This window comes from Taeniopygia guttata, chromosome 2 (genome assembly GCF_048771995.1).
Source record: "Taeniopygia guttata chromosome 2, bTaeGut7.mat, whole genome shotgun sequence".
NCBI classification, from domain to species: Eukaryota; Metazoa; Chordata; class Aves; order Passeriformes; family Estrildidae; genus Taeniopygia; species Taeniopygia guttata.
The window spans coordinates 25,522,943-25,544,822 of NC_133026.1; the positions used below are offsets into that span (position 1 = coordinate 25,522,943).

At 38.4% G+C, this 21,880-nt stretch overlaps 1 protein-coding gene across 1 annotated transcript in view; it reads left to right on the top strand.

Moving 5' to 3' along the window:
- SDHAF3 (succinate dehydrogenase complex assembly factor 3) overlaps positions 1–11,820 on the top strand; it is a 28,475-nt gene extending 16,655 nt beyond the window's left edge. Inside the window, exon 2 of the mRNA XM_030264709.4 lies at positions 11,431–11,820. Coding sequence (XP_030120569.4) covers positions 11,431–11,634 — 204 coding nt within the window. The 3' untranslated portion in view covers positions 11,635–11,820. The remainder of the gene's footprint in view (positions 1–11,430) is intronic.
- The last annotated feature ends 10,060 nt before the right edge of the window (positions 11,821–21,880 follow it).

The window sequence follows — 21,880 nt, forward strand, 5'->3', positions numbered from 1 at the left end:
GGATGGCAGAGGAGCCCTTGCAGTCCAGTGGCTTCCTGTGCATGGCCAGTGCTCAGAGCTGTGACCTGCAGCAAATGCGTGCTGTGCTCCCCTGCTGCATCTCATGATACAGGTGAGGGGGAGGGATTCCCCCTACATCACTAAACAGATGTAGTGGGACTGGTCTAGGCTCCCCTCTCAACTGGTGCCGTCACAAATTACTTTTTTTCAAAGGTACATAAAACATTCCGCAGGATAGCAAATCATGCTAATATTCATCCCCCTCTTTAAGACTGAAATAAACCCCTGCTTACAAAGACCCCATGAATTACCATTCAGTGTGATCTGTGAGGTTCTGCTCTGCTTGTGGGCAGATGTACACAAGACTTTCATTTCCATATTTGTATTGGCTAGCAAACAAAATCCATTAAGATGTATAAACAACTCAAAAATAATTCAAGTTTTAATTGCTTTTAAATAAGTCCAGAGTAATTTTAAAGCCATGCAAATATAAGCTGAGATAATTCTTTAGTGTTGAACAGTCCTGAAACACAAATGAAACCAATTGAACAGTTTTAGTATTCTCTCACTGATAGGATCCATATTTATTGCATCATCAGTGGATGGCAGGATTTTTCTAAACTTATAATAAGTCAATTTAAAACTCTTCTTGATCATATACATTAGGAAAAGAACTTGGTTCTTAATCCGGTGTAAGCAAACAGTGCAATGGTTTGACACTGATGCTAATGATAGGAGTATCATTGTGTTAGTGTGCAGAGGGCAGCTGAGCAGATATGGATGCACCATACCAAAATCATTAAATGGTACCACTTAGAGCAGAGGTAGTTTATCATGAGAGTTTTGGACATACAAGTACAACTAGTATGTGACACTTCCCATTCGTGCTATCTGCCACAGGGCAGGCTGCTTCTGCTCCAGATGTTAATGCTTTCTTTACATTGAAGTGAAGACTGTGGCACTTGGCTGTGGAAGCACCTGCGAGGGTGCCAGAGCACAGAACTGAGCTCTCCTGACCAATCCTAATGTGGTGCATCCCTTTTTCTGAAATGTTGCCCTGACATTTTCATGGCTTTGGCATTTTCACGTGCAGTTAAAGTATTGAGGTAAATTAACTTCTGTGCCAGTTCAACACATACCTGTTTGCTTGGGATCAGACAGCCTGTTTTTGCACAGAGAAAAGGGAGAGGTTCTAGGTGGGTGAAAATTTTTAGGAATATGTAGGCAGTCTGGATTTTTGTTGTGAAATCTTAGAGCTTTGTTAACTGAATGTTCACTTAAAAGTGAAGTACATAGCTCTAAGCTATTTGACGTACTTGATTTCCACCCCTTTATTTTTCCCTTATCTTGTTTTCCCTGTCATTTGCTAATTGAAAGCAAGCCCACTTAAATAGCTGGAAAACCTCTGGCAGTAGGAGGAAAAAGGAAAAAAAATAGAACAAGATATGGGCGAGTTGATTTTGAAGTATTTGTTGTATAGAGATTACATGAGAACATGTTGAGACTTGAGTTTGATATGTATTTGATCTCCTCAAGAACAGTAATATTTAATGGGTTTTTTTTCAGAAGTACCTTCAGATTAACTGTCTCTACAGTACATTATTGAATTCTGAAACTTGTTTAGCAGATGACTGAATTTTCCTTTCTCATTTTCTGCTTAACCCCTCCAATCTTCTTTGATGGTGTGGCCATCACTTGCTGTATTGTATAAAAATCCTCTTAAATGTCAGAGCTGTTGGTTAAATGGATAGTGACTTGCAGATGATTACAGAAGGTGTTCGATTTCTGAGATCAGGAGTTTCTCATGTAGTCATTAAAGATTCGTGCTCCCTTTTAGCAGCTCTTGACTGTACTGATGACACATTTGTTTCCTTCATTTAGCTTCTGTGGCTAGTTCTGGAGTAATTCAGAAATTATATAAAAATCTGCAAGTTAAAAACCCTTGGTAAGATACATAAATTTGTAAGCTTTCGAGTTTTTTACTATAAGAAAATCCTGAAAAAATAAGCCCAGATTTAGAATGTGGACATTTTGTTTCTCTGGGCATCTTTGTCTGCAGTTACAGGGGACTCTCTGGCTACATGTGTTAAGGAACTTTACATTGTAATTTTGAGAGCAATAAAGCTAAAGATGAAGGAAGTGCTGTGATTTATTCTACTGCTTGGAGGCTGTGGGAGACTTTTTAAACAATGTATGTGTTTAATTTAATTTGACAGAGGTAGGTGTATGTGTATACAAAGCATTTGTTTGTTCTAAAACTTGAATGCCATTTAACATATTTTGCTGCAGCAATAAGAACTTTAAAAATTTGCACTGGGTCTAGCACAGAATGTAATAAGTTGACCTTTTTTTGCCTTTTATTAAGTACTGTGAAGTAGATGTTAATTGCAGTAAGAAGCTTTCTTTCCATAGAGTGAATTTACAGATAAAAACCAGTGTGTTGTTTGTTGCCATAAGGAAGATGTCAGTTACATCTGTTTGCATTTGTTTTCATAGAGATGTCCTATTGCTGCTATTTAAAAGCAAGAAGGAGTGAATTGCAACCAAATGATTGTGGCCAAATACACTGATTTATTTTTACAGAGTAGGACCTTCAGAAGTTCCAGACTAAATGTCATACCTAGATAAGTTACACCCTTAGAAGAATTCACCTGTTTCCCACTGGCAGTATGTTTTTCGTTTTTTAAATAACGAGTCTACTTGTGTGTAGGCTTTATTTTATTGATGGCCATTCTCCTAAGTAGTGCTCTGTGAAGAGCACATCACAAAATGTTTGTGTCTTATTGAAGAAGCTGGTAGATAAAACTTCCATGACTCGTTGTTTGTCTGTTTTAAATGCCTCTGCAAGTGCTGAGGTGAGGCTTGTCTCTGTTACTGGAGAGACCATGGTAATACTGGCCAAAGAAATCGGCCTCTGATTCAGTGTTTTCTGACACCGAATTTGCTTTGCTAAATTAGTATTTCATGTATTGTATTGGAACAGGTAACATTGACTATGTTCATTTAAAACTGGGGAAGTTTCCGTCTGTTTGTCCCAAGGGGTGAATCTGACTTCTACACTGATGACCTTCTTGTATGTTTTTGAAATATTGCCTATGACTTTTTACTTAATTCATTCAAGCACGTATTTCTTCTACAGGTACATTAAAGTAAAAAATTCAGTCCACTCTTAGCAGAAGGGTTATTTTTAGTGTCATGGAAACCAATACAAGGTGCCTTTTAGTGGATTAATTTTTTGTTTATACTTGAGGTTTTCTTTGTTGCTGTATTAGTTAAAGGTTTTGTTTCTAATGAGCATGTAGAAATGCATGCAATAGAAAAATAAGAATACCAAATTTCTTTTGGATATGTATGAACACTTTAAATGAATGATTAGGTATCAATTGAGTAGAATAACATACATGGAAGTCTTTGAGATGTTATCATCTAAGATATATAATATTTTGCATGTTCTTAGTATTTAGTGGTCTGGCAACTAATGTGGTTGTCTTGGAAACAGGCTTTATTTTCCTTTTGTGAATATCTAGATGTGAAATCTTAATCTTCCTTGAAAATCTGTAAGTAATACTTCTGAAAGAAATAACTGCAGATTTAAGATGCTTGTCCTCTATTTAAGGAATTGATACAGAAGTCTGTAAGTGATGTTTGCATTGTGAGCTTTACTTATAGTTGTGTGCTTATGTTGATAAAACAGTCTTTAGTGGTTTTTTCAGGTAAAATGTCTGTACTTAGTGTTGATATTTGTCTGGGAATTATCTGCAGTGAAACACTTTGCTAAGATTTCCTAGCTTAATGTTTACATAGAAATATTACAGTGTAACTGATGACTTAGAACTGAAATTCCTAAAACCAAACTGATACTATGACTTCCAGTCTTTTCCCTTGCCTTGTTTTAAATTAAAAGCATGTGATAAATCCTTGGGCAGTCTGTGAAATTATAGCATAATTTACCAGATAAAACAGCGCTTTTTATTAACCAGAGAACTGCCTGGCTATGCACGACATAAAATGTCAAAGTAAAATAGAAACTGAGTCAAGAAATGACCATCTTTCAAATTGTTGAGTTTTATTAGGATTTGTATGAAAATATGAAATATGTTCTTGAAATTTAATTTTTCTGGTCTATAACTTATTTGTCCTTATTTGTCAGCAGTCTGATTATTTAGTATTAGTAACACTGTCTTTTCATCCTGATTTTTACAGATGAAGGTCCAGATGGAATAATTGTTCATATTTTGTTCGAAAATTGTTACTTTTAATAAGTTTTCTAATGATGGTTTTAATATCTTTTTCTTCCAAGTATTTTTGTCTCAAATATCAATTTAAAAGACTTTCAAATATGGATATGTACATTAGAGAAGAATTTTCTTTAAGAAAGAAAATTAGAGAAGAATTAGAAAATTAAGAGAAATTTCTTTAAATTTCTCATAAAATAACTAATTTTTTTCAGTGAAATTCACACTTTGAATGATACAACATGTCCAAGGGTAGACAACCATAGCAAGATCTTGTTTAGCCATTGGAACCCCATTGTGTGACCACTTCTTTTGTTCTACCTCCCATCTCTTCCTCCTGCTTTATTTCTTATGCTGCACCCACATTTCAGTTCTCTTTCCAGAACTTAACTGACCATTTTATTTTTGCTTAAATATTCAGGTGTGTTCCAAAATTTTTAACTTCCTTATTCCCTAGAATAAGATCAGCCTTTCTGTGTAAGGCCTGAGATGAAGCTTACTGACCTAAGTGGAGAGACTCTTCTTAAAGACTGTGGTTGTTACCAGGTGATGCAAAAAGCTTTCAGTGACCTGTATTTTTGCCCCAGTGTACAGTAGTGGTGTAAGTATTCTGCACCCAGGAAGAAATAAATAATCACAACTTGTTTTTCCACAAATGGTGCTATGTTCCATTTTGGATGCAATAGCATTTATATATGTTTACCTTGATGGCCAGGCCATAAGCTTCCCACTTTCACCTCAAATTATGATCTCATAAATCTTACATTAAAAAGGACATTAAAATAACATGTTATTTAAGCTACAAACAAAGCTGATTTAATCCTTGAGCTTTTTCTGTATTCCTCTAAATAAATGTCATTTCTTCGAGTTTAATAATATTAGTTAACTATGCTCAGAAAAAGTAGTCCATTTTATACCTTCCTGATCAAATAATAATTCTTCATGCTGATTACTGGGTATTACATAATTATATTCCCTGGCTCCATTTTAGCTGAACATTTTTTCGTTCTTTGCTCCCAAACTGCAAACAAGCAAGCAACCAAAAAAACCCCAACCAAATTCCTTATAGTAACAATTCTATAAAGTTACAGCATGTGCATCATTGTGTGAATGTGATCAGTTCCCTGAAATTGGTTGATAGTCGCATACTAGCATCCTTCTTGAATATCCTGGGAAAACCTGATATTGTTAAAGTTCTCATGGCTTTTCCTTTCAGATTAACTTTTAGTAAACTTTGATGTTTTCTTGTTCCTGTTCTTTATGATACAGATATGTTGTCCCGGAGAAATCTGTTTTACCTCTGTGCATTGTAAGACATGGTCTTTCATCCCCAGAAATGAAATTATGCATAATTCATAGTTCTAAAGATAAAGAGGAAGTACAGTTTTTTTCTCTTAGGTGTTTCACTTCAGGATGTTGCCAAGTCTGACATCAGCAGCATTATGAAAAGATAAAACAAACTTCAGGGGAGGGACTGCAGAGTCATTCAAGGAGAAATTGTATTTCTGTTCCCTTTTATAATAAAAAAAGTACAAACCAAAATAAGTAATGAACATTTTCCTTTTACCATAAGTAAGGAAGTTGATTACATAGTCATCTACAGCCAGAGACACAGAGAAGTATAGTAGCTTTCTCACTGATGAGAACCACATCTCTGGAGGACAGTGTATCCAATCATCACAGCATGTTCAAGACAGAAGTTTCTCTCTCCAATGCCCAGCTTGTCTCCAGACAAGCTGCATCTCCAGCTTCACTTAGGCATGTGGTATTTAGGTGTAGGCAGTCCCACTGCACGTGCATGACTTGGCTTGAAATGATCTCTGCAAATCTTTCCATCTAATAATGGACTGAAATACTAAATAGCTCATCCAAGCTGCACTTTACACAACTTGTTTTAGAGCTTCTCATGAATTACAGTAGTTTGTTGCTGTTTCTTTCTTGTGTATGCTTGGTGTGTTGTTACACATGGTGGGTGCTGAGGTGCTGAGGGGATTCAAGTGCCAAAAGGAAGTTGCTTTTTCACCTTCTGTCAAGACTTGCAGTAGGAGCTGGACATCTTTATTCCCTAAAGGTCCTCTGCTGTGCTGGGTATCTCAGAGTGAAAGTTTTGATTCTTCATTCTGTTGCCTTTTTCCTAGCAATTACTGTTTTAATTATTCACATAAGAAACTCTTCCAATGCTGCCATATGTCATTACTTGTTAACATTCAAATACCATTTGATAGGTATTTTCAAAAGCAGGGGGAAGGCTTACTCAGAACTCTTTGTAGTATATTGATTTTTCATTTTTTACATGTTAATGGTGTGACATTTACAAAACCAAAAGTGATTAGAAATTTAAATTTTGAAATTGATAATACCTTGCTCCTGTTAGTGGATGTGGAACTTTACATAGGTGTTTATTCACATCAGTTATTTTGGCAGTAATTGTATTTTATGCAATTTTAAAAGTGTTTAGGGCTATTTTTAATGGTCTTACCTGATGAAATATAGATTGTTATGGGTCAATGTGTATGTGAGTCTATGAAAATGCTCACTGCAGTGTTGTATTACGCTGAGCTTAAATGTGGTAGAATTTTCCTGGGTTATTACTGCATTTGTAACTAACAGCTTCAGGTAAAATGTATGAAGAAGATATCCTGGATTTTCATGGGGTATAGCACCCATTTAAAAATGGTGTATAATACTGTATATTTTTGTTTCTCAGTTTAACATCAAAACAGTTTTGTAGTAAAAACAGAGTAAATAATTAGCATAATTCTATCTGAATGAGTGTGAAATAATTAATTCAACATATCTCTGCACAGTAGTAAGAAAAGGGTCCTCCTTGCTGTGCTGTTCATTCACAGCTGTTTCTTCATGCTGCCACCCTTAGCAGCATGTGTTTGATTTTGCTCTGAGTAGCAGCAGAAACACTTGAAATGCTGCAATTTGAAATTTACTTCCAGGGAGTGATGACAGTGGCTTGTCAGGCCATGCTTCTTTTTATTTTTTTTTTAATGTCGCCCTGAATAAAAGAAATTTAAAGTAAACTGATAGCATTTTTCTAGTGCCTGACTGTGCCCTGTTTAACACATCTCAGAGTAGCATTTTCTGATGTGGCCACAGTAATGTTTTTTATCAGTGCTGTCATTAATTTGGCTGCAAGTGGAGATAGCCTTTTTGGAATAGATGAAGCTTTATACTTCAACTACTTAAAGGAGATAAAAATTTTAGAACTTTTTAAAAGAGAAAATCAGACTAGAAAGTGAATTGTACAGGTAGTCACTGTGAACAAACATATCTTTCTGAGATTTTTGGAGCAGTTGTCTATAATGCAGCATTGTACATGTTTAGGAAGATGCCAGAGAAAATAAAAATTATGATTGTTGCTCTTTTCAGTGAAAAGAAACAAATGGGCTCTTAGCTCATTTAATTTTATGATTAAATAATAAATGTTTATCGGCACTTTGTATTAGCATATGAGATAAATGTGTAGTCAGTGTGGACTAGATCTGGTAGGAATCTATAGATCTGGCAGTCAGGGAAGTGGGGCTTTTAGTTGTGTGATTTTTGCTTTTATTTTTATGTTTAATCCTTTCTCAACTTGGAAAACAAGAAGGCTGATGGTCTTTCTGTAGTGTGTGGTGTTTTAAACCTCAAATGTCACCCATCCCCTTGCTCTTTTAATGAATTTGTGCATTCTGTGAATGACTATGAGTCAGAGAGCAGAGGGGAACTCTATATTTGCTTCAGTTAGTGAATTTAAACAAAAAAACCCAAAGGTTATTGATTATAGCAAACACTCACCTTCTGGGTTGTTTTTTTTTTTTTTTTTTTTTTTTAAATGTATAAATAATTTAAAGGTTCAAGCATTTACTCATAGAGGATTTTAAGAGAGCCTGATGCTTGGTTCAGCATGCATGCTGTAGAGGCCAGTGATCTGAGGCAGAACTGTGACCTGTGTGTGAGGAGTGCATCAGACCTTTCCAGGGAGGGATCTGCCTCCACACTGGCGATGCAGAGAGGGTTTTGGGTGTGTCTGTGCTTGCACACACTGATGGCAAGGCACTGACATGGCCAGTCTGCACCTTGGGCTGCGACCTTGGGCCTCCTTTAAGGTGAGGAGGGTTTCTGTGGTATGGATGGGCAGCAGGCTGGGTTTGATATGGAATAAATCAGCCATCTTCTGATGTAAGTGGTCAGGAGAGGTGGTCATAACTTGAGCTTGGTTCTGATCCTCTGTGTTTCTGATGGCAATCATATACAAGGGGGAAGGGCTTTTGCCATTCAGCAAGTGGTTTGTCTTTTACTTGTTTTTTTCATGTAAAAGCACAGAAAGTTTACAGCTGGTGCAGGCAGAGGATCATTCCAGTAAGAGCTACTTCCAAAGAAACGGCCAACCAACCTAAAAAAACCACCAGGGAGGCGATCTCCTGTGTCCTTCTGCCATCCTTGTGTATGTTGAGCCTGGCTCTGTGAGGGTGCAGAATTACTTGTGTTATATTTTGTGTCTTTTGTCTCTGTTTTTTTGAGCACAGTGTGACCCATAATTGAAATAAGATGCCCTTGAAAAATCTGCTAAGGATTTGTGTCATGATTGATGACAAAGGAGTGTTGTTATATTTGGAAGATGCAGTTAAATATAATGTAAAATGAAAGGCAGAAATGAAGTAATTTTCCTTGTTTGAGGAAGCTAAGGAAGAGTTGGTTCCAGTTCTGCTGTTAAGGAGAATGTCACTTGAAAATAATTAAATTCTGCATTTATTAAGTTGTAATGAAAACTTCGACCTTACATGACCATACTGCTCCTTATTACCTGAGAGGGACTGTGATCATTGTGTTTTATGACAAAAGTTATATTATTAAAAAAGCAAATATTAGCTTCTCCCCTTTTTACTTTTTCATTATGCTTTTAAACCTGTTACAAAACTTAGGAGTTGTGCACATTGAGTTCATGTGTTGTTAGGAAAATGGCACATATTCTAGATAGAAACTGAATCTTAAATTACTATGTACCATCAAATCATGCAGTACCTCTCCACAAATCACTAATTTATTTCTGAGGGAACAGTAATGTAACTGTTTAAATTACATGTAATGTTTAAACAGTTAAATATCCCAGGCTTTGTTCCTCATCTGATAACACAGGAAGAAAAAATGAGATATGCCAGAATTTTCAGCACTTCTAAAGGCTGAAGCATATTTTATTTGATGCATCACTGACTTTTGGTAAAATGAAGTGAGAAAGCTACATTTTCTGTCAGGAGCCAACCAGAGCCCAGCATGTTTCCACTGTCCAGTATTGAATTTTTGTTCACATTGCAGATCGATGTGAAACTGCAACCACTGAGGCTTTCTGGCATGTACTAAGCATTTGTTCAGCTAGAAAATGAGTAGGGGAAAAGAGCCAGCAGAGATGTCCAGATGGGAGCCCATTGGAGTGCTGTGAAGCAGAACACCTGGTGTAAGGAATAGGGGATGTACAGTCCATGACTATATGTCTGGATGCAGGACACCGTGAGAGTGGGCATTGCAGCTTTGTTGAGGACCACCACTTCCAAAATCTGGATTCTGTAATGCTGATGCACTGTGAGATGAGATGAGATGCTCTGGTGTTAGATTAGGAAAAAATTGCAGACTTTTTGCCAGTAATTAATTTGATATTTTTGGAAAACAGTCAACAGTTTGTAAAATTTTAACTGTTTCTTACATGGACTTGAGTTATTTCTAGGTACCAGACCTCATGCCTGCAGCAATAGCTGCAGGCTGCTCTCCCTGGTGGTTGTTTATTAGCAGTGGGGAGGACTTTCCTCCTGCTGTGGAACCTGCTCTGTGGCAAACTGCATGGAGGGGTTCTTGAGGTTTGCATGTTCAGTCAGATCTCTTGATAAGATGTGAGGAGTTTTCCACTGCTTGCTTTCAGTATTGTTTCTGAATTATATGCTGTGAATATTGTTTGCTATAATGAAAGTGGTGTGGGGTTTGTTTGTTTGTGTGGGTTTTTTGGTTGTTGTTTTGGTGGTTTTTGATGTAGTTTTTTTTTTTTTTTTTTTTTTGTTTTTTTTTTTTCCACATCCAGAGTCATTACTGACTGGATTGTTCTGGGCAGAAATGCGAAGATAGAATAAAGTAGAACGAGGTGGAATGGTTGGCGTGTAACTGTCAGTGTGTTACTGGTCTGTTGGGTAGCTTCAGAGATCACATTTGTCCATCTGCCTTGATAAGAAATTCTGTAATTGCAAAGTTGAAGAATTAAGCCATTATGATTTTTTTATCTTATCATTGCCACATGATTGGCAATGGGAAAAAACCTATTGGGAAAAATAATTGGGAAAAAAACCTATTTAGTTTCTTTTAAACCCTACAGCAGCTCTACCATGAGGTAATACCACTGAGGTGTAGGTTTACCACAGGAATTAACTGTGGTGTCACTGTTTTTGAATGTCTATTTAATTTAAAAGCAGGAGAGGTGATGTTGGGAAGAACTTTAAAGAATCAGGGTCTGTATGAATAAAAAATACTTTTGTTTGACTCTGTTCTAGCTGTCTGTTTTCTTTAAATAACCATGAATTAAGCTTTGCAACAGGGCTGGTAAGACCCTGCTGACCTCAGTGAGTCTTGACATGGTCCAGTAACAATCTAATGTATTTATGTTGTAAATGGTGTCATTTTGAAATTTATCACAGGCTCATGAATATCTTTCTTCTTGCCCACTTCTCTGGAATTATTAGACATACAGTTGAAGTAGTGGCTTTAGTTACTTTGCTGGTAATTGGATTAACAATTCAGTATGCAATGCTGAGGTTTCTTTTAGATGAAAATTGGGAAGGATGCTTTTCTGGATGTATCAGTTTACGAAGTGTATCCTATTGATATCCTGCTATATAGGAAAGATTATTTTAATACATATATTGGATCTATAATTAAATTTTGTTTTGTTTTCAGTAGTAGTATATGATAGGGCATTGATCTGTACATATATGCATTTTAAACTAGCTTCATAAAATGACTGAATGGCTGTAGATACTAGAAATGCCTGAATAGGTTTTCTTTCTTATAAAAAGTGTAAATTTTTTAGTCGTTTGTTGTCAATTAATAGACCGTTATAGGAGATTGTGTAAGAGTATGTTATTACAATATAATACTATTAAAAAAAGTTGACCTGAATCTTGCTTTTGTCAGTTTTGTGACCTTTATATTTCTTTCTCATTAGAACTATGCAGCACTGATCCATCAACAAATTAATGAGGACAAGCAAAACTTGAGAGAAAAGGCTGTATATGGAATTCAGCTCACAGAAGAAAAACTTAATGACTTCCGTGATGAACAGATCGGGCAGCTGAAGGAACTGATGGATGAGGCTACCAAACCTAATAAAAAAATCACCATTTCTAAAGACTCAGAATACAAAACCTAAAAGATTAAAAATTTTATTTTAATGCATATGGAAGCATTTTGACACTGCCTTTTCCAGTTGTACTTGAATGTGGTTTCTGTGAGATAATGGATGCTGCTGATACTATAACTTCTCTGAAATGGATGTGTTTGGCTTTTGTGCAAGAATAAATGGAAAAATGGAATAAACACAACACTTTTATGTTAATTGCATTATTTCTTTTTCTCTTTTTTTTTTTTTTGCCTCTTAATGGATGTTGAAGACTGAAAGAATTTGGGAAAAGTAAATGGACATTTTTAAAATATGCAGTTGTTAGTTTTGGGGTTGTTTTGTAATCTTGGCACCTGTAGGGCAAGACATTTTTCTGTTTGTGTATCATTTTTTTCCTTAATGGAAAAGATTGTATTAGCATTTATTTTCTGGTGAGGATTCAGTAGACAAAGGAATGGTACTAGAGTGGGTTTGTTTTCATGGAAAGAAATGAACAGTATTAGAAGAGCATACTGCTGGTGAGATTGGAAGGTGGTTTTCTTCTTGAACTTTATTGTGAAATGGACTTTAAAATAAAAGATGTAGCTGATTATTAAATTAACCTTGAATCACTCTTATGCAGAAAATTCTGTGGTTTTTTCAAAGCTAAATTCAGATTTTTGTTAGTATCTAAAATTTTAAAAAACTTTTCATAAGTGGGTTGCGCTGCAGTTTGAATTTAAAGGTTCTTTAAAAACTTGGGATCCCATAATTTGCAATATTTTGTACAGACTGAAGTTTGTAAATGACCTGATCACAGAAGTTATCCTGTTGATAAATACTGTATGACGAACATTAGTAATTTATTTCTAATAGGTTAAGTCTTCAGTAAGACAATGTGTGCTTGTTGTAACACATATTGTTGTAACTAAAAAAAAAAGGGGGGGGGTTTATCTGTTAAGAAAAACAGATAAACCTAGTTTTATATTATTAGTTTTGTTATATTTCTGGACCTTTCTCTATCTCTTACAGCACATCTAAGACAACAAAATCTTTACTCTTGGGGAATAGCAGCTTTGACAAGGAAGCACATTTCCATCTGTCTCAGTTTGTAACAACATGCTGTTTGCCAAAGCTGCACTCCAGGATCCTAATGGTGTGGGGAGCAATTTGGGGAGCAGCCTCTTTCTTTCTCCTGAGCTTTGATGGGATTGTAGGCTGCAGGTTGCTCACATCTATTAAAAGTTCACTTGCAGGATTGCTGTGTGAGGAATGTGTGGTTGCTTTGCTGTGTCTTCCTCTGGCACCCACTGCCTTTGTTGTGTGTGCAGTAGGAAGGTGGTGTAGCCTCAGGCACCCAGTGCAAGCAGGGTGGAAGGGCAGAGATGGCTGCAGGGCTGTTCACAGCTCCTGATTCTGGTACTTCACCGGCATGGTGGAAGAGAATGGCAGCTCCTTCCTGGCCTGCTCTATAACTTGGATGCCCCAGCATCAAAGTGGGAAGCAAATGGCTTGTGCATACAGGAAGCTTGAAAACTGTCTCTGATACTGCCATTTGCACATTCCTAAAGTCTTTTTCATTTTACAGTTTAAAAGCTGCAAAAATCTAATCCAGCTCTGGAGTTTAGGGCATAAAGATTTATTCTTTTTCACTTCCATCAGATGTAGACTAATCAGTAATTCCATCATTAAATCTATTTGGTTTTCATACCAAAAGTAGCTTTTGGGTGTTGACAACAGAGTTTGTTTCCAGGCCTTGATTGTTAGTAGACCTGTGCCTGCTTTCCAGTCAATATCCAAGTTGCTTCAATTTATTTCAATACTTCAATTTAAAGCACCGTTACTTTTAGCAATGGAATTCATTAGTTCAATGAAACTAGTTAAAATACTTGTTTTGCATCTGTCTGCTCATGTATGCACCTAGATTTTTAGATGCTAAATTAATTAATGATGAAAAATTGCTATATGGTGTGAAAAACTTCAGCTTGTAATGAGACCTAAAGGGAGTTGGAGGTTTTTTCTTTACATCCACAATAATACATCCTTGTCTAATAAATACAACAATATTTTTCTTTCATTCCCAACAGTCGTTTGTATTTGGTACAATATTTATACTCTTGTTTTAAACAACTCTCACAAAAGCCAAAATTCTGTTACAGGAATGAAGCTTCTTTCAAGATTGCTGGCTTTAAGACAGGCAGTGCTAATAGTAAGGTGTGCTCTGGTCTGAGCAGGGCTTATGTGAGTGGCTTCGTGATGCCAACACTGCCATGCATTAATAAAATTCTTTGATTTACAAATGTGGTTAATGACACTTGAGGTAAACAGTGAGTTGGAGGGAGCTGAATTTTTAAGTATCTGGAAAAGGCACAAGCTGGAGTCTTATCACCAAATAAAGAATTTTCAGAAATCTCTGTCATTAAAAATTACCAGTTTTGATATGCAAAGTTATATATCTTAAAAAGAATAAATGAAATATCCTTCTTTAAGTGTTTTGGTTGTGCCTGTGATGTGGGTTTATGCTGTTTTTGACTGACTGCCTGGCAAGTGCTATTAGGACATATTTATTGCTTAAAAGTAAATTAATAATTTAACATCTTGAAGGTAGGATTTATGAAGAAGTTTTATTCCTTAGCTATTTTTGAATTATTAGTGGACATTCTGTTTCTTCTTCTTGAATGCATATTTGTGAGACACTGACAATACATGAATGAGTCAGTGGCCAAATTTTCATTGGCTTCTAGGTAAAAATACTGGGCAATTAATGAAGGAAACGTGCCTTTCCGTGCCTGTCATAATCTATTTTATCTTCTACTTTCTGTGGCTAATCTAGTAGCAGAGGGAAGGCTGAATCTTCCAGCAGACTGATTTACCCAAGTGGGACCATGGAGGATCTGTGTACCTTTGATGTAGCATGAAAGCTGAATCACTGTGAAAACCAGCTCACATTCTAGGGCAAAATAAGTCTCTGTGTGCTATCCTGCTTAACTGTTGATTTTCAGACCTCTTGGAAAGAGTTTCAAGGTAACACCCTCCTGTCAGATAGTGTAGCTGCAGGAGGGTATAGGTGCAGCAGGACAGGAGTTGCTGGGCTTGTTGGATAAACAGGACTGCCTGACCCCTCTCCTACTGCTGTCCTGGTGCTGGGCCAGGCTTGGTGTGCCTGCCTCACAGTGAGCAGTGGTTGTACAAGTTTAAAAACAAACCAGTGGGAGATTCCAAAGCAGAACTACAATTTAATAGGAAAAATAAAATTAAGGCAATAGTACAGAAACACTGGCTTAAACTGACAGTCAAAATATGACCTGACAGCCTGTCGGTCAGGGTGGTGGTAACAGTCAAATGATAGCTACAGTCCTGTTGGAGTGATGGATGTGGTTTTGTCAAAACAGTGATCCTGTGAAACAATCTGGTCTTTCAAGGTCCAGTAGTGAGTATTGAACTCTTGTTCTCTGGGAATCCAGTGGTAGTGCCCCTGTGGTGTTCCCAAACTCATATTGTATCCAGGTAGGGATGCTTGGTTCCTCCCCTAGGCGGGGCATCTCGCAGTGGGATGATGTAATTTTATGAGTCATGCTGGGAGACCTTGATGTCCCATTAGCAGAGATAGCCCCCCAGAGGGAGTTATCAGGGATGAGTAATGGGAAAGATAAAAAACACGGCCCCACCTATTTTAACAGCTTATGAAGATGGTAATAGAATGCATCCTTTTGGCTGCATCTTGCATTGTAGCCTAAGACAATGGGATACGGGGGAGTCTTTCCCATGGAGCCACATCAGGAAACTGGCTGCAAAGACTGATGCAAAATAAAAGGTGTTAGAAGTGATAACATTTGCACTTGTAAATGATCTGTTCTTGTTCACAGAGGTTATGCATCTGCTGCAAAACTACCGGCTTTGGTAGAAACATTTTCAGCAGTTTCAGTGGCCACTGCTCTGGGAACAGCCTTGACAATGCTGAGTCCTTCCAGCTTTTCCAGTGCTCTGTTTACCAGGTAGGGTACATGCCAGACCCGAATTTTATTTTGATACAACCTTTCCATATGTATATACAAAGTATTTGTTCATTGAAGCTGAGAGCACTGAGTGCATAAATTCAATGCATAAGAACTAAACGGTTTTGCTACTTGCAGCAGTGTGTTTTGAGGAAATAGCAGGTGTCTCAACAACCTCATTTACAGGATGTATGATCCTGCACAACTGATATGTGTGTCTGGAGAGTTCAGCGTTTAATCTCTGTAACCATTTCAAAGCTAGTACTTGAAGTACAAACAAGGAAAAATCCTTTTTTAATGTAATTTAGTTATTGAGTGTTTATCAACTTTTATGAGTGCTTATTACCACTGTAAAGGCCCTAATAAGTACTTTGTTGAAAGACCACCACTTGCAACAGAACTTCTGTCACTGATGAGCCTTCTGGTTTATGCCAGTTGCGTTCCTTGAGGGTTGAAGTAAAATTTGTGTTAAACAAATGATCACATTTGTCAGTTTTCTCCCTGAAGATTCCTATTTCTGGTTTTGACTGGAGAAAACACAATTACAGAATCTGAAACACTGATACGTGTTTATCCTGTGAGATAAACAGCAAAACCAATAAAACATACAGAGGAATCTAAGATGAAAATTCCCTGTTGGAGTTGTGTCAAAGGCAGGATTTCACTTTGCTTTACTGTGGTAATGTACAGGATCTGTAGCACAGAAAGTCTGCCAGAGCAGACTACTTGAGTACATATTAAAGATATCATGCTGTTATCAGTAAAGTCACCTTTGATTATAATCCAGTAAATGAAAAGAACTTTTCAAAGCTGAAAAAAATCTCTAGTTAATCAAATACTCAGTTAAAACTGATTTGAGAACTCCATCCTATTCAATTTTTAATGTGAGCACATACTACTGGGTAGTGGGAAAATGGACCTGTCCTAAGTATCAGCTTGAGATGGTATTGTACGGTGCTCCCAGAATGTACCTCCACATGCAGTAAGAAGGAAAACTCATTTGTGACTTTTCTTTACAAATGATGAAACTGAACTACTCTTTGTTTTTTTCTCCAGTTCAGCTATTCCAAATTAAAATATGACCTTGGAAAATAAATTAAGGGCATTTTTATATGCTATAAGGTTTCTTTAGATGTATCTGTATTTCAGCCTGCTTTTGTCCTTCTAGTCACAGAATCACCTCAGTTGGAAGTGACTCACAAGGATCATCAAGTCCAGCTCCTGGCCCCTCACAGGCCCCAAAAATCACACCATGTGCCCAAGAGTGTTGTCCAAATGCTGCTTGAACTCCGTCAGGCTTGGTGCTGTGATCCAGTGCCCAGCCACCCTCTGGGTGAAGAACCTTTTTCTAATACCCAGCCTAAATCTCCCTGGCACAGTTTCATGCCAGTCCTTTAGGTCCTCTCACTGGTCATCAGAGAGACTGGCCAGCACAGCACCAGTCATGCTGTTGGTTGCTGATTTCACATGGGGGAGCTTAGCTCGGACTCAGAGAGGGGAAATCAGCACCTTCTCCACAAACAACTCAGGTGCCTAATGATGTGTGACAGACACGTTGCTGTGGTGTGGACAGGAGTGTGGCACACACACAGCTGCACATCTGCAACCCCCGCCTGCTGCTTACGGGCAGCCCCTGCCCAGGAGATTGGCAGCCAGGGAGGAAAGGGTTTAGGAAGAGCTGGTTTTACTAAAACATAAGTCTTCCAAGCATCTCTTTTTACTTTAAGGTACTTTTCCTCCGGAGAGCCACTGCTGAGCGCTGATCCATCACACAGACCTCCAAAGCCACAGCCAAGGTCTTGGTGCCAGACACTGACTCAGGCTGTCCAGTCTTCCTCAGGCTCAAAATTCCCAGTTTGTCCCAGAAAATTCAGTTTATGCACAGCCGGAGAGAGCAGTCACAGATGTCTGTCAGCTCTCCTGTGCTCAGGAGTACAGCATTGCCTGCGTGCCTTGTTCACTCTGCATAGCTGTGCCAGGTTCATGGCAGTAACCTGGGACAATGATTTTGGTGCAAATATAGCAATGCAGCTCCATGTTTCCTAGGGATTTAGTACAGTGTTGCCTTCCTGATCCCAGAGTGGTGGAACGTTCAGAGGAATACTGCTTAGTTGTTAACATTTTCCTTTCTCCATTGCTTTCTTTGCCTTAGGCACTTTCTGTTACAGTGTGATTTACTGCATACAAGTCCTACAGAGGTAAATCCAGTACTTCCTACCTGCCCTTCCCAAGCCCCTACATCGCACCCCAGATCTCAGGAAAGCTTTTGGGTCTAATTTGGCCTATGCTACTCACCCCAGTAGCCTGCTTTCAAAATTGCAATGAACAAGTAGGTTAGAAAATATTTTAATCTCTTGCCACTCTCCCGAACCCCAGGTGAGACTATAGGATTGGAATCAAAGGGAAACATTTTTCATTGTTGCTATGGAGACTGAAGTTTATGCTGCAATGACTTGTTCTGTTTTTTCTCTCCTTTATCTTAGTCAAAAAAAAAAAAAAAAAAAGAAAAGGAATATGAAAATATCACAGACAAAACCTCTGGGACATGAGATTGCAATTTGAATGACCTTTCAGCAGTATTGCAAAGAAAAACAAAGATGACAGGAATAAGAAGAAAAAAGTCTTTGGGTGTCAAGACAGTCTCTTTCTGCAGAAAAGGAACTAGGAAGAAGTTAGAAAAGGAACTAGGACCACAGTGAACATAAGAGCAACCACTGGTTGGAGATTCTTTGGAGGATCCAGTGTTCCCTATCCAGAGCCACTGCTCCAGCCTTGCAGTTCATGCAGCCTGATCATGGTCAGATGCTAAGAGAACAACATAACACTTTTAACAATAAGACCTACCCACATTTTATCTGTAACATGCATCTTTCAACAACAGGGATCTGGGACTTTACCTCCTCCTAAACGGCTATGCATGTGTTCTTCCCTTGCTAGTCCATCACCTAAAGGAAAATCTGCTGTAGCAACTGTATGGCAGCATAGTAAGGAACAAACATAGGCCTGTTCCTTGTGAGCACATGGTCAGTAAGGGTATGAGGACAGTACATGAAGTCTGTGCCAGGCTCTATTGCAGATCAAAGCATGAAGTGCCTGATCACATTGCTGCAGTAAATAAATTATTTCCAGTATTTGAAAACAGCTCTGAAGTTTGAAAAATGACACATCCTTAGCATAATAGATTGCCCTTAAAAAAACCCCAACATATCTGTACAAAAAAGTGGGACTCTGCCAGACTAAAGGTATTTTGTTGTTGCAGGATTTAAGCCCTGGAGTTGAGACAAAACTCATCCCTGACACTGTGATCAAACAGGTTTCAAAGCATCGTGGAGAAATACCTTTTTTGGTTTATGAGCATTGAACTCCTGTGCTGAAGGAGCAAAGAAGGTGTCCATATGGCCCCATCCCTGTCCACTCCGATCCATCAGCAGCCTCTTCTGGTTGTCATGACTGGGGACATAACTGAATCCTTCTGCTTTTCCATAGTGATGCATGTGTCAGTCCTGAAACAGCAGCCCAACAAGTGGAAATGCTGCAGGACAAATAAATTGGGTGGAATTAGCATCTCCATTTTCTCTTCTTTTTCACTGTTCAGCTCTGCAAAGCTGCAGCTGGCTCCCAGAGCAAGAAGTGTTTCTCCTGCCTGTTCCTAAACATCTGTATTGCCTCTAATTAAGAGCAACCAGGCAGAGGGTGTACAGATGTCTGTGCTGATTGACAGTTATTGAAAGACTGGATAATGGCTTTCAGTGTTAAGAAAACTCCCAGCAATGAGATGACAGGGCACATGTAGGAATTTACTAGTTTGATCCCTTATGTTGAACTGTTGTAGGAATTTTACTGGATATCAAAACAAAAGCTCACCAAAATCTATATAGCAAGTCTAAAAAAGCAAGGAATATGGACCTGAGGGGTGGGGATAAGCAGATGTAAGAGGCTGTAGAGGGTGTGGAGAAGCTCTCAGTACAGCTGCTCTCTGAGCTTTCTGCTGCATGTACCACTGCCCTGCCCTGTGCCATCCCTGGTCAACCTCATTCAGCATGGAGAATAAGACTTCCCAAGTCCCAGGAATGTGGCTGGTTGCTAGACTCAGTCTCTGCCATAAATATGAAGAATTTTTTCTGCTCTTTCTGACATTCTGCCCAGATTGCATGTTGTGAAAATTCAGAGCTGTCATGGAGACTTGACATGCTGGTGAACACCTTGTCCAAGCAAGATTTTTAGTGTATTTTTATCCCAACAGATGGGACAGGCTTCTCCTCGTAGGCTTTGGATCACAGAGCTTCCTAGGCCTTTGGTGTGCACTGTGCTTCCATGGTGCTTGGGAACAGGGTATGAAATAAGTTATAGTACTTGGCATATTTCTATGAACTATTTATAGAGGCACTATATTCCAGTGAATTTTATTGCTGGCTCATGCAATTCAGATGATAAAAATGCCCTTTCTAATCCACAGAAAATAAATCCATCAGCACTGTAGGAATAGGATTTACAACTGGCAGTGCCATTGTCTAACTGGAATCCAGAGCAAGGACAAGCACCATTCCTCCAGTAAGCCCCAGATACAGGGGAGATGGTGGCAAGGTTCACCTGTGTCCATGGAGCCAGGCTTCTGCTGTTTGTGTTAGAGAAGGAGATTTGTCAGCATCTTGGCCTGAGAACCAGCCTGAGTTTCCAGTCAGAGCAGCACAGGTGGTGATTGAGGAGCAGCATTGCTCATTGCTCACCCTCACACAGCTGGCGCAGAGAAAACCCAAAGCTGCAGATGAATTCACAGTCTCAGATCCTCTGCTGGGAGATAGAAATTGCAATGATCCATAATGTCTGTCTGGAGGCAAGAACAGTATCTCATTTGGTTAAGGGGAGCCTTCCCATTCCCTGAGCACATGTATAAATGTTGGTGCGGAATAAAATCCACCATGAATGAGTTTTCATCAAAAGCAGAAGTGAGTTATGAAATTGTGTTCAATATAGTGGTGATTTTCTTTTTCCACTGCAGGACAGACTCCAAGGGATGCAAGACAGAAAAGCTTGAAATTAAAGTCTTCCTTTTCCATGGAAATTTTATTCTAGTTCTTTCTTTGTCTTCCCTTATTTTCCTTCTTGAAAGTAACTTGTCTCACCAGCATCTCTGGCCCTGGGAGCCCCATTCCACAAGAAAAGGTCAGTCTTCTTCCTGCTGCTCAGCCCTGCCATGCCCTGCTCCCAGGACACAATTCTGGGGCTCAGCTGACTTTGGGGGATATACTGGAGTTAGAGAGACAGGAGCCAAGAATGGCAAGCATTGGTTTAATTTGTTTTATATTTTCTGCTTTTTTTCCCTGAGTTTTTTTATTTCAGGATAAAAGTGGAGTAAGGGATTAGATGAAGAAGTACTGAATGAAGAGGGCTTGGATCAGTGGCAATGAAGGAAAAAAGGGCTAGAAAAATAAAACACAAACTTTGTCACAGGACTTCACACCCACTTTGAGGACAGCAGGCTGCTAGATCCACCAGAGACCACAATACTCCAGGCCATTGGGTTATCAGGGAGCAAAGCTGTCTTTTTGCAGGAAAGCCACCTTCTGTGTTGCCATTGTCCTGCTTTGGAGTGTAAGTTCAGCCTTAGTGAAACCGAGCACTCAATAGCTGAACTGGTTTTCTGCATCTCAGACTTGCACACTGGGAAGCATCACCATTTCTGCCTCTCCGTGCTCACCTGAGCTTTCTCAGCTGTTAGCAGGATGAACTCGTAAGTGATATTTCCGGTAAGAAGACTGTTTAGAAACAGACGTGCAATCATTTCAGAAGCATCCTTATTTTAATGTAGCCTTATAGGAATTTGTCTTCAAATCCTTTGGATGGCTAATTCCTCATTGCACGTGATGATTCATCATTAAAATAACAATCACTTTACTGGCTGCATGGCGTTTAATCTTTCAGCAAATAAAGAAGTGATTGAAACTTGCTCTTATCACACCAGAACAAGTTTGTTCAAAAGAAGAAAATAATTATGTTATTTTTGTACAAATTGGTATAATGAGCTGTCTCTGTGCTATTATCTCTGCGCATTAACTGGGTCTATTATGCAGGATAATACTCTGAATAATTATTACTTATCTGCGTGTACATACACTGAATAATAAAATAATTAGACCTTTTAAAAGAGAGGATAGAAAAGATTCCATTTACCATAATTCTGACTTTTTGATTATAAGGTTGGAATAAAAAACGTGATATCTCATCAGTGTGTCAAGCTACTAAATGCTGGTTTTGTAGAAATCAGTGCAGGCTTTTGCGTAAGTCAGTCTAGACTGAGCAGA